The sequence below is a fragment of the Hippocampus comes genome, unplaced genomic scaffold (assembly GCF_001891065.2).
Source record: "Hippocampus comes isolate QL1 unplaced genomic scaffold, H_comes_QL1_v1.1 scaffold174, whole genome shotgun sequence".
Lineage (NCBI taxonomy): Eukaryota > Metazoa > Chordata > Actinopteri > Syngnathiformes > Syngnathidae > Hippocampus > Hippocampus comes.
Genome location: NW_017805983.1, coordinates 825,540 through 838,552, shown reverse-complemented (window position 1 = coordinate 838,552; position 13,013 = coordinate 825,540). Strand labels below are relative to the sequence as shown.

Sequence of the window (13,013 nt, the reverse complement as noted above, 5' to 3'; positions counted from 1 at the left end):
TATATATATATATATATATATAGAGAGAGAGAGAGAGAGAGAGAGAGAGAGAGAGAGAGAGAGAGAGAGAGATAAATATCTCTGTCTATATATAGATATATCGAGAGAGATTTTTTTTTTTTTTGTCAACGATAGCTATGCATCCAGGCTGTGCAGGGGCAAAGCAATCTCAAACCATGATGCCCCCTCCACCAACCTTTACACTTGGGGTGGTGTGCTGTGCCATTTTTGTCCACACATCGTGTTGTGTGCCTCTTTTACACAACTCAACTTGGATTTCAGCTGTCCATACAATAGTTTCCTTGAGCTAAGTCTTACATTTTGTGGCCAATTTATGCAGAAATCCAGGCAATTCTAAAGGGTGACAATATGTTTTCTTGCAGCAGCGTTTTTGAACCGTGATTGATTCGAGTGGCTTAAGGAAGTGCTGTGTTTGAGGAAAACTCCTCAAAATTTTGCTCAAACTGTGGGAGAGTATCGTCACGGTGTCAAATTTTCCAATTGTCCAATCCTTGATCAACTTAGGCGGATATTTGCTTTCCTCCAAGCACTACACAAAGGATGTTGTAGAAATGAACTTGAAATTGGCCATAACAAATTAGACTCAGTTTCGACATGGAAGTTGACTATTACTGTGGCTTCATTCGTGCTAAATTTCCAACAAGTTGTTGAGATTTCTGGCGGCTTTGTGGGACATTTTTTTTGTTCCTTGGCTGTACTGTGGAGGACATGCATGCTGGAAGTGAATTTTCCATTGGCCACAACTTGACACACCCGAGGATGTTGTTCTGTTCGAACTGGAAGAACACCCCCGCAACAGATTACAGTCAACTCTCCCACAGTCTGTCGAATTGATGCCAAAGATGAACTTTTTGTTTGGTACGCACAATCCATACAATCTGTAGCTTGTTGATGAGTTTTATGCAACATTTCTCTGTTATGTCCTATGTGCAAAGGACTGCAAAGGAGTGACCCTCGGTCCTTGGTTCTCCTCAAATTGCATGCTGTCATCAGGTGTTGATCCGGCATCATTTCTCCATCGACAGTTTGTGCTTTTCTGCGAACGTGCGTAGATGGAATGCCACAATAACCCTTCACCTTCTTCTTCCGTGTCATCAGGTGAAAATGAGGAAACGATTCATTGGAGAAAATGGCAGAGCAACCTCTTCTTGAGAAGTCCAGTTTCAAATCTATGATAAAGGATAATGTTGGCTTGCACCACATCACTACGAGATGATCTGATTGTAAGGCCATGACCACAAATAATCTGTGTGACGAAATTGTGCTAATAGAATCAAAACAAATGTGTGTGTGTGTGTGTGTGTGTGTGTGTGTGTGTGTGTGTGTGTGTGTGTGTGCGCGCCCGTACACGAATACTAACCCCGAAACAGCCATTTATGAGCACACTTGGCAAGAGAGGAACAATTTTGAGCGCATAAAAGAGAAATGTAATTAAAAGAGAAAATAAGCCTTTTCGGAGTGATATTTGATCTTACCATACAACACAAAATTAATTTTGTAGCAGTGACGTGACATCAAATTCTGAGCCCTAATTTTGTGCCTATTAAATATGCATAAGTCAAACACAAGCGGGGAATTGTGACATTTTCCAAATGAGCAAAACAAAAATATATTTGTAGTTTGAAGGGAACATCCGGCGTGAACCTCCAGTGACTCATCAAAATAACTGATGTTCTATTATCGGCATAGCAACTTTTTTTTGATTGACAAGGATTTCTTTGTATCGTATTTTCAACACTACAAGGCACTTCGGAGTATAAGGCGCACATTCAATCAAGGGCCTATTTTAAAACTGTTTTCAGATATAGGGCACACTGCCTTCTAAGGCGCATAGAATAGAAGCTGCAATAGTGGCTGCATTTGCGCATCCATCCACTAGATGGAGCTGTGCTAAAGATATTACAATACAATACAGCTTCATTCATATGGAGCTTTCACAACCGCTGCACTGCAACAAAGCGATTTACAGAACATTTAAAATACTAAATCCATGATATCATAATATTGATCCATATATAAGACATATCGGATTATAAGGCGCACCGTCGCCTTTTGAGAAAATGGAATGCTTTTAGGTGTGCCTTACAGTGCGGAAAATACGGTAACTTGTGCGCAACTTAAAAATCCACAGATTTGAGGGTATCAGGTCATTTTCCGTTCTTTCATGTTTGCATAGGATGTGTAGGTTTGATCAGAGGCTGCAGTGTCAACAATGATCCGTACATTTTCTTTGATAGTATTTGACAGCAATTGCTTACCTGTGAGGTTGCGAAGGCCCAGCTGCTTCAATCCGTAGTACCCATCACGTCTGTAGTTGAGGAAGATGGCAAGCGCATAGCGGCTTTCGTACAGCTTGGTACCTCTGATGATCCGCAGATTCTCTAATGGAAGGTAGTCGAACTGGTTGAGACCCACCAGCACGTAGCCTGTCACCTCTCTGATTGACTGCAAAGAAGAGAGAAGATGCAGTTGGAATTTGAAAGCAAGACGAGAATGAAGCTGCAATAGATGAGCACTAGCATCTTTACTGAAGATCCATTTTAAAAGTGGGAACCAGATGTTTGTGTGGGCAAAATTATGTCATTTTATGTCGCTCCATTCCAGTATCAAGGGCAAATTAGGATGCATGACCCCCCAAAAAAGGAAAATGTCGGCCTAAATGCATCCTGATTTTGCACATTTTTCCTGTGATTATGACCCCCCCCGATCCTTGAGCGTTCACATCTGACATTAGTGAATTACACAGTAGCACACATTTTAAACGCATATTCATAAACATTTGTTGCTTTTCTTTTTACCGACGTGACAAGAGGTAAATTGTTTGTCAAACCGATTTCAAAGAAAGGGCATGAATCTTTGGTTGAACATGTTTAAGGGCTATTTTCTCTCATGTGCTTATGTCAGAAAAGGTGGGCAGCTGCATGCTTTTCTGGCTGCAAGCATTCTCCTGCCCACTGAAAGCTTTATAGTTTTTGTCTGTTGCTGTTGCCCCTGCTTTAATAGGACATAAGCCATTGGTCGGCAACGAGTGGCCCACATGCCAAAATTGGCCCGCTACAAACGATACCTGATGTCATTGATGATTTATTAATCAGTAAACAAATCAATAAATACATGAATAAATAAATAAATAAATGAATTAAAGAGTATTAAAGGTGCTTCAATATCACCATGGTCTCTTTCTGGTACAGCATAATGTTCTGCTTAAAATGTAAGATGCCACATGGCTTGGAAGCGCTCCTTTAAAGGACGCATTGGTTCAGGATACTTGGAACGCACTTTGCTCCCCGGGTCACTCCTGGGGCTTCCCCTGCCTGAGTGGGGCAAGGAAAAAAAGATGAATCCTTAGGAAGATGTAATTATTGTGTCATTATCTTCTGCTATAGGAAATGCGAAATAATAAATTAGTTAGCTTTTTCAAACGGGAGCGTGGGGGACTGCGCACGGCCAAATGCAGGGTATAGTAACACAAAGTTAGAGGAGCTGATAGCGCTGTGTAATATTTTTTAGAAGTGGCTCAGGTGAAAAATAAGCTTTTGTGTGTTCAGAAAAAAAGTGACACACTACAGTTTTAAAGACAGCACTCTCATTCCAGATCTTCAAAACATAAGTTACTGAGAGAAAATGATCAAATGTAGAGACAAAAGAATTGATCAAAGAGGCATTGTGAATGAGCTACTATAGTGTTTTAGGATATTTATTGTTGAAAAACATCAGTGCCAGCGGACAATTTTTCACCTCTTTCAGGAGCTTTCCGGTTCAAGCATTCCGCACGGCGGCCAGCATTGAAGATGAGCCTTCGGAGTTTTTGCCGACTGCCACTTTTGCCGATGTCTACATTAAAGCGCCTCTGTGACACAGAAAAAATTGGACACCGCTGCTCCAGCCCTTTTTTAATTTGATTAACCTTCAAACATGTTCAATTATAAGCAAAGTATTCTGTTTCAACTACATTACTAAATTGTATTTCCTACAGCATTAAAAAAAAAAAAAAAAAAAAAAAGTGGACTCCTTCAAAGTGATATCATGTGCAACATATTTTTCTGAAGGATTTCAATGACATTCAAAAGTCTCAGGAATGCCTCTTTTGTGGTGGTGGGTACTAATGGTGGGTTTGTCATAAGTCTGGCCCGGAGAAGGCGCGCAGCGGGAAATGCGCAAGTGCTGTAGACCGATAGTTCGGAGCTTTGTGATAATAGCAGGTGTCCGACACAAGCTTCGATATAGCGGCTCGCAGCCTGGCCGCAAACACAATGGAAACTAAACAGAAAGTGGAGGTGCTCATTAGCAAGATTGCAGTGCGTCAATCATCGAGAGTGAGAGAACAACATAATAAAAGAGCAGCATTCATTTCAGTGAATGATTTGATTAGCATACTTATTACAGAGTGGATGCCTATTGTGAGGACCACCAGAAAGTCCCGGTTTAAAAAAAAAAAAAAAAAAAAAAAAAAAGTGCGTTGGAGAGCAAAGTTGTTTTACTTGCCATCTCGTCTTCAACTGGAAAGAAAACGAACAGGAAAATAACATTGTATTCTTGCAGGGGATTTTTCATTCCGCCCCCTGGTTGAAAGTCATACCCTGCCATTACTTTGACCCCCACTGTGGCCTTGTGTTCACTGCTGGGGGTTTGCTGAGCTCACCCGGCTGTCATTAACTCCGTGGTGAGCCCCACGTGCCCACTGAGGCCCCCGGCGACTGGCTGGCGCACTCATTGCTGCTCCGACTGTGGCCCTTTCTCCTAGCCAGCCCCCAGTCCGGAAAATACAAAAAAAATGACAAGTATATAAGAGTTCCTTGTTGCCTAGCAACATCAGGAAAAGGGAGCGCAAAAACAAACTGGAGAAAAAAAATCCTGGTAAATGAGTTCATTCAATTACATGATTATTCTGCCCTTTCTCTAGCATTTCCATAGCGTTGGCATAATTTACTTCTTCTCTGTAATTAAATACACGTTAATACATAGATGAAACCTTTTTAGATCAATAGTCATCGAAGGTGCTGGAATCATCGAAAAGTATCAGGAGGGATTCTGCAGCGAGGATCGTTTCCCCCCTGCTGCACTCTGCTTCTGACAAAAAAAGAAAAAAAAAGAAAAGAAAACAATCTGAAACTGGAGAAGCTGCCTGTAAGCCAGGCGATTTCATTCGATGGATACTCTCTACACTGTGTACTAAACAAGGCTCGTGCTAGAGTTGATTAGTGGGGTGTTTTCCAACACGACTCTCAGCACTTGTGTCTTTGCAGAAAGTGTGTCGATTTTTGTTTTGTTTTGTTTTTTAAATTTCACTTCAGGCATCATTGTTTTTACTCTGGTGAATATCTCTGCCAAGCTGCGCTGCACACGCTTCAAAAACTGCAACTGTCGGAGACTTTGCAGACACAGGTCAGATACACATGACGCATCCCAAGTTTTCTTTCCATCCCACTATCTTCATAAAGTAGTGTCCTATTGTGTAGCAAAGAGTTTTTCAATTGACCTGTCTGCGGCAGGTTAAACCGCATGTTGGGTAAATACACTAAGGCCAAAAATGGAGAGCCAAACAAGTTTGATTTAATCATCAAAGTGCAGAAGGTGCAGGATGTTCGCAGGTGTGTGTTTCTCTTTAACCTCTCAACATTTCTTGACATCAGATATGACAAGAATATGATGTAGTCAAAGGCGGAATTTCAGGAAGTCCAACTACTTCCAGTTGTCATAATCTCTTCAGCATTCTGTTAGATTTGACAAAACACTATCTACTGCGCAAGCCTAGAAAAACGAAAAAGTTCAAGTTTCAACAAACTTGCCCTTCCTCTTGTTTTAGTCTGAATGTCAACCTTGCCCGGATTGTCTCCATCTGTTGCCCCTCACTTTGTGTTTGAATAGTCCTTGTCTCCCTTTGTCCGTGCCAGTGTGTTTGGTCCTTGTGTGTGCACTCCGGCCTCTCGCCAGAGATCTGACCAGCTCTCAAATAAATTTCCCATTTTACTCTGAACGCTGCAACTGTGTCCCGTGTCCAAGACTGGCTTTGACACAAGCAAGGTGCACCATTGCCAGGCATTGATTGCTGTGTGCTTGTGCGTCAGGCTTCCAACAGCACTCGTAGTTTTATGATTGGTATTTTTTTTTCATTTCACACAGCTGAAGATTGTTGGCATCCACAAGGACAAGATTTTGTGTAATACCTGCTGCAGTCAGCATTTTACAAAAGGCACCATGCCCGCATTGGACTTGGTGTTTGGGAGAGAAGACTAAGACCATCTCCCAATAGAGAGAGAGAGAGAGATAGAGAGAGAGAGAAGCTATGTCTGGCCACAAAAAAGTACCTTTATGGACTTCCTGTCAACCTGGCGCTAGTTGAAAAACCCATCACTCAGAAAGGGAGATTTCCAACTGCATCCTTGAAAAATGACACATCTTTCTTCACCAGGAATCGTAGAAAGGGTTCTGTCAGTCGTCATCTGTACCTGTGGGTAAAAAACAAAAAACAAAAAACAAAAAAAGCAAAAAAGGACGTTTCGCTTCTCTCACAGAAGCTTCGTCAGCGGTAGACAACCCTGAAGTCTCCGTGAAGACTCCGGGAAGTTGCTCTGCGCTAAAAAGCTGAGCGTGGCCTGTTTGAGGACTGGGTGGGGATGGTTAGTCACGCCCCCATTGGTTTATTAGAGGCCCATTGGTTTCTAAATTCCCTATCATTGGGTCTTGATTAGGCCTATTGTTTGGGCTAAGGCTGAATAGCTACTTTCAGTTAGCCTGATCAGCATGTCTATGTCCCTTACTGGTCAACAAGTTATTGTAAATAGGAGACAGGTTAAATCTGATACCTCCTTCACGGAGGGTGAACCTCTCTGAACCGTGAAGTGAACGCTGCAACTGTGTCCCGTGTCCAAGACTGGCTTTGACACAAGCAAGGTGCACCATTGCCAGGCATTGATTGCTGTGTGCTTGTGCGTCAGGCTTCCAACAGCACTCGTAGTTTTATGATTGGTATTTTTTTTTCATTTCACACAGCTGAAGATTGTTGGCATCCACAAGGACAAGATTTTGTGTAATAACCTGCTGCAGTCAGCATTTTACAAAAGGCACCATGCCCGCATTGGACTTGGTGTTTGGGAGAGAAGACTAAGACCATCTCCCAATAGAGAGAGAGAGAGAGATAGAGAGAGAGAGAAGCTATGTCTGGCCACAAAAAAGTACCTTTATGGACTTCCTGTCAACCTGGCGCTAGTTGAAAAACCCATCACTCAGAAAGGGAGATTTCCAACTGCATCCTTGAAAAATGACACATCTTTCTTCACCAGGAAATGAATGCATCTAATGTTATGAAAACTGAACACAGAGGAGGTAGAACATCTGTGCTTGCAAGTTACCATGTACATTCAATTAATTTGACATTTACAGCTCGAAGCCTTCGTCCTTCATGGCAGCTGACGTGGATGAATTTGCTTTAATGATATGATTCATGTTGTTCAGCCAAATTTCCGGTTTGTCTTGGAGTGATCTTGTTAAGAATGCAGTCACTCAGCTGGAGGGAGTCTTTCCCAACATTGACCGCAAGATGCTTGTGGAGGCTCTCAGTCGTACAGGAAAGTGTAGCTATTCAGCCTTAGCCCAAACAATAGGCCTAATCAAGACCCAATGATAGGGAATTTAGAAACCAATGGGCCTCTAATAAACCAATGGGGGCGTGACTAACCATCCCCACCCAGTCCTCAAACAGGCCACGCTCAGCTTTTTAGCGCAGAGCAACTTCCCGGAGTCTTCACGGAGACTTCAGGGTTGTCTACCGCTGACGAAGCTTCTGTGAGAGAAGCGAAACGTCCTTTTTTGCTTTTTTTGTTTTTTGTTTTTTACCCACAGGTACAGATGACGACTGACAGAACCCTTTCTACGATGGAACTTTCCTGTACGACTGAGAGCCTCCACAAGCAACTTCACCAGGAAATGAATGCATCTAATGTTATGAAAACTGAACACAGAGGAGGTAGAACATCTGTGCTTGCAAGTTACCATGTACATTCAATTAATTTGACATTTACAGCTCGAAGCCTTCGTCCTTCATGGCAGCTGACGTGGATGAATTTGCTTTAATGATATGATTCATGTTGTTCAGCCAAATTTCCGGTTTGTCTTGGAGTGATCTTGTTAAGAATGCAGTCACTTTGCTTGGAGATAGACGGACGAGAGGAAATCCAGCTGGCCGAGACCGTACAAAGAAAGCAAATGACATTCTGTTAAACAAGCTCACCTCACAAGGATTCACAAACCTTCATGACAAATTAGCAGAAAGTCATGCAGGCAAACTGAATAAAACGGCCGTTTCAGGCTAATGGCCTAGGCAAACTTTTTGTTCAGGCAACTTTGGAGGCAACTCGCCACTGAATATCCAGAGAAATGTCTACCTTTTGTTCAAAGGAGCTGCCTCGGGGTAGCATCCAGCATTTTGAGAAAACGCCAGCATAACATCATTTGAAAAAGATTTAGGAAAGCTATGCTCACAGATGATTATACTTTATTGACTCGCATATTTGTGAGGTTCAGAGACAACATCAGGTCAGGGAAAGGGATGCTGGCGTGTAAAAAAAGATGATCTGGAGTTTAACTTCTCTCACTCAAGTCCCAACCGCATGGGGGAAATAATGAGATACTGAAGACAGGCTCGGCACAACGGTGCGACAATAACAAAAACACCTTGCGGTCTTATTGGTACTGGATAATGAGATGGTGCTGGTGGAGATGTTTCGACAAAGTCACAAAAATTAGGGAAGTTCACGGACAGGAGGCCCAGTGACGCTGAGGCGGGAAATTCGGCACACCCATTTTCAGCAGAATTAATTGGCATTTTAAGCATAATTAATTGCACGCCTGCTTCTGTCACCTGGATGAGTGGAAAAGTAAACATGGAGGGATAGCACACAAAGGAAGAGAAGGGGGAAAGGGCCTCGAAAAACCCGGAGGTTAGATTGAAACTTGATAGATAAAGGGCAAAAAGCCACCGAGCTGCGGAAAATATAATAACACGGTTACAATACAAGAAGATGGGACACATATTATTGTGATTACCACTCATTTCCATACATATAGAGCAGTCTGCCAGAGAGTCAAGGAGAGTGCAGTGGGCCATGTCAGCACAGACTCTCAACAGTTTGAGTCGACCGAATTGGCGGCGGCAGGCGGTGCAATCTAAATCCTCCACGTGGTGGCAAAGTCAATGGGCGGGTGGGGACCTGTTTACCAATTCGCCTCAATGGGCTGCATGAGAGTGAGAGCGGCATGCACCTCTTCATCTCATGGGGCCATTTGGCTGTTAAGTGTGCTGAGAGCACTCAGGCGTGACATTCAAGATTTGGAGGAAACCTGTTAAAAAAAAAACAAAAAAATCCCCGAATACTAATAAACGAATAAATAAAAAATCAGCTGCCTTTGAGAGGGTCATTGACTTTGTAATAAATGAAAACCCACGCCAGAAATATGTCACTGTGAAGATGACTGTTCAATTGCCTTGGTGGATGTCTTCAGAAAACCTGCCAAATGCTTTCAGTTGGTCTTTTTGGTTGTGCTTAGATCAGCAAAGTTCTTAACTGAACAGCAAGTATTAAAACTAGGAATGAATGGAATTACAAAACTATAAAATAAGGGCTTCATGGGAATCCATAAACTCTTGAGTAAGGATTCACAAAGTGCATTTCCAACTAAAATAAATAAATAAATAAATACAGTAAATGTACAACTGAGCACTGCATATAGCGCAGCCCTGTGCAGTTTGAAGCTCTCTTCCAGCCGCTGCATGGCCAGACCTAGCAAGCTAGCAAAGCTAACAGGGCTAGCATCACACATAAATCAGTAGTGGAGCTTGTATCCTTATTTCCGTTCTTCCGTGTGTGTGCAAAGAATGTGTCACATCATTTGCTGGAATACATCCAAAAATAGTGGCGGCTTGGAAGTACAAAACGGAGTACCAAGTGGTTTATTAGCTGACAAAACTCCTCAACGATGCTCAAGGGTCGGTCGTTAAGCAATGACGAACTCACAGGTCATTTTCACCCTCGAGTCATCCCTTGCAAAATATCTGTACTTTTCGAGTGCAGTGTTGTTGGAAAAAGGCCTCGTGTCTTTCTTCATGGCTAGATTTTGGGCAGTTTCTTTAATACTGCAGGCATCTTATAGGCTTTCAAAACACCGTTGCAGTGACGGCCATGTTTTAAGTAGCTGATAAGATTTTCTATGTTGAAACTTGTTGATTATCTTTCCCTCCTCGTGGAATGTTTGCATTTTGGGGCAAATAGCATGCACAATGCCGTTCTCTAAAACAGTTATGAAATCTGTGTAGCCCAAGTAAAGCTCCTCCAGCTTTTTATTTGATATTCTAAAATATATATTTATGAATTATTTCCTCAGTCACCTCTATAAATCTGTAAAGCTCCCCTTTAGCACCGGGAGATAAAAAGTCCTGGAGCTGTCTCTGCGTGATAATCTGAAACATCAAGAGCTGGAGTAATGTATGTGGGCCTTTGAAGGGGACTAAAGTGAATGTTAAACATTTCAGTTGGATGATTATGGGGCATCTTATTTTCATAATTTCCTATGGGTTAAAATCAGAATGGATGAGAAGTTGTCCTGCACCCAAGAATGAATTGGATTCGACTTGAGGTTCCACTGTATAGCCGCTGACTTGTGTCTCCATACTTTGGTTCATATGTGATGTCTAAAGTGTTGGTTAGGCAGCATGTTCTGACATGAACACCTTGAATCAAAATTGCGAGACTCTGACTGGTTTCCACCCTGCCAGTGATTGTGTGTTTGCTTCAAGCAATTGCGTTTCTTCCACCCAGTGCTGATACTTATTGTCTCAGACAGGGTGTCCATCATGCAACAGATTGTTTTATAAGTGGCTTCTGTGAGGCAACTTGCTTGTCAAGACACATTTACACAAAAAACTTCCACTTCACCAAAAGGGAGAGCATGATTGCATCATCACCCCCCCCCAAACTGCGACATTGTGGCAAAAGCTTGTGGACATTCATAACTCCTAATATCAAGCTCGAGTAGAAATTCTTGTCGTACACAAAAGACAAACCCGTGACAATGTCCTATGTGGGGGGTACAAACCCAGCAAAGGTTACAAATAAAGAAAGGGCAGACCAGCTTGCGACAAGAACCTATTTCACGCGCACAAACATGGCACAGCAGTCGTCTCAGTGGATAAGTCCGAAAGCAAAATGTCCATCTTGGTATTTTCTCCATAACGGCACAATTGGGAGCTTTGTAAACTGCACATTGCATTCAAGCTAGATAACCAAACAGCTGTAATGTGAATTAAAACAGTGTCAGATTTGATAGGCCTGGTGTTTCTGTGCCGTACACATGCATGCAAACGTGTGTGTGTGTGTGTGTGTGTGTGTGTGTGTGTGTGTGTGTGTGTGTGTGTGTGTGTGTGTGTGTGTGATTAGGGTGGCCATTTTTGTCACATGCAGTTGTGACACACAGCACGTTGCACTGCTGAGCTGCTTCATTACCCCTGAATCAAATCTTAATCGCTGATGGATGTCCTGATTTGTAGCGACACAAGGTACGCATGTCTGTGTGCACAACTGTGTGTAGGTGGAAAAGCACTAAGCCAGGCTAGTGTTCCAATTAAACCAATGAAATTCAAGATGAAGAGAACATTTCACAGTTATAGGAGGGCTAACTTCATTGCAATACACACACTGGGCCAGAAATTCGATCCAGGAATTTGAGATGGAAAGGCCCCCACCATGTGTGACCAAAGGCCAAACAATACAAACAATACTCACCAGTGAGCAGTGAGAGTGATTTTAGGTCTATCTTTTTTTTTTCTCGTGATATTCTACATGTAGTAGAACTTTCTACAGAACGACAGCCTGACACACATCTCTACTGGTCTGGTTTTCCCTCCTTCCTGCTCCATTCTTTTCGTTCTCTTTTCCTTTCTTAGATCAGAGTACAGTAATTCAGCTCATTTGTGCATCCGACGTGCTTAGGCTTATTATCACCACTGATTTCTTCTGTTCTGCTGGTTGCAGAAAAACAAGCGATGATCCGACAAAGCATAAACACATGTTGCCGCCTGCGAACTTACTTTTTGGATGTGTCTGACACAGTACTACTCCCTCCACACATACTCTGATGATTGTTAAGCAAAATTTCAATTTGCAGTGACAGGATGTGACATATTATATAGTTTTGGCAACTGTAAAAAGTAACTGACTGTCAGTTGGGGTGAAACTCATCTTCTGGACAGATTCAAAGATTAAGCGCATGCTCATGTCTTTGTCAAATTTCCAGACACGTTTACTGATCAAGGCATCGGGTGTAAAATACTCCAAAATACAAGTGTGCTTTTCCAAATGCTGCCAAGAAAAACTGAGCAAGAGTGAACAAGTAGTAATGCTTCATTATTGGAAGATTGAGACAAATTCCTAAAATGTTGCTGCAAACTTCAGGGACGTGCAGTCAGGGGAGGCAGGTGAGGCAGAGCCGCACCTCTGAATGCGCATTGCATTGCATTGCATTGCAAAATCATCACAAACTGGGTTGATACATGCAATTGGCACGTGCTGCTTGCCGTATATCTGCATGTCGCCAATATAATGTTTGCAGATACGTTTATTTGACCTGCTTTTCCACAGTCTGGCTAATGTTTTTAACCATTAAAGTTTAATGTTTTTTAGTGACATATTTAGATTTGCTGATGGGAAATAAAACCGCAGTGAAAAGGCACAGGTTGCGGCAGATAGTTCTCTGCCGTAATGAAGAGGGCGTACGTGAGCAAATGGGTATGTTGCGGTGTTCTTCTGCGCAGAGGCGCCAGGAGAGTCAAGTGCGATCCTTTTTTTGATTTGCTATGTCGGACTGCCAAAATGGAAGAAGAGGATTATATATCAAAGCTTAAAAACTTCTCAAAACTGGACTTTCAGTCAAAAGTGGACGTGATTAACACAGGTAGACCAACGCCGGAGCTAAAAGGTTTGCTTCAAACTACGGGACAG

General features: G+C 42.4%; 1 protein-coding gene across 3 annotated transcripts in view; it reads right to left on the bottom strand.

Annotated features, from left to right (window-relative positions):
- Positions 1–13,013, bottom strand: part of LOC109528703 (receptor tyrosine-protein kinase erbB-4) — a 168,366-nt gene that overhangs the window by 70,607 nt on the left and 84,746 nt on the right. For all 3 annotated transcript variants that reach the window (XM_019891625.1, XM_019891628.1, XM_019891627.1), the window contains exon 3: positions 2,280–2,466. In XM_019891625.1, the coding sequence (XP_019747184.1) occupies positions 2,280–2,466 (187 nt within the window). The remainder of the gene's footprint in view (positions 1–2,279; positions 2,467–13,013) is intronic.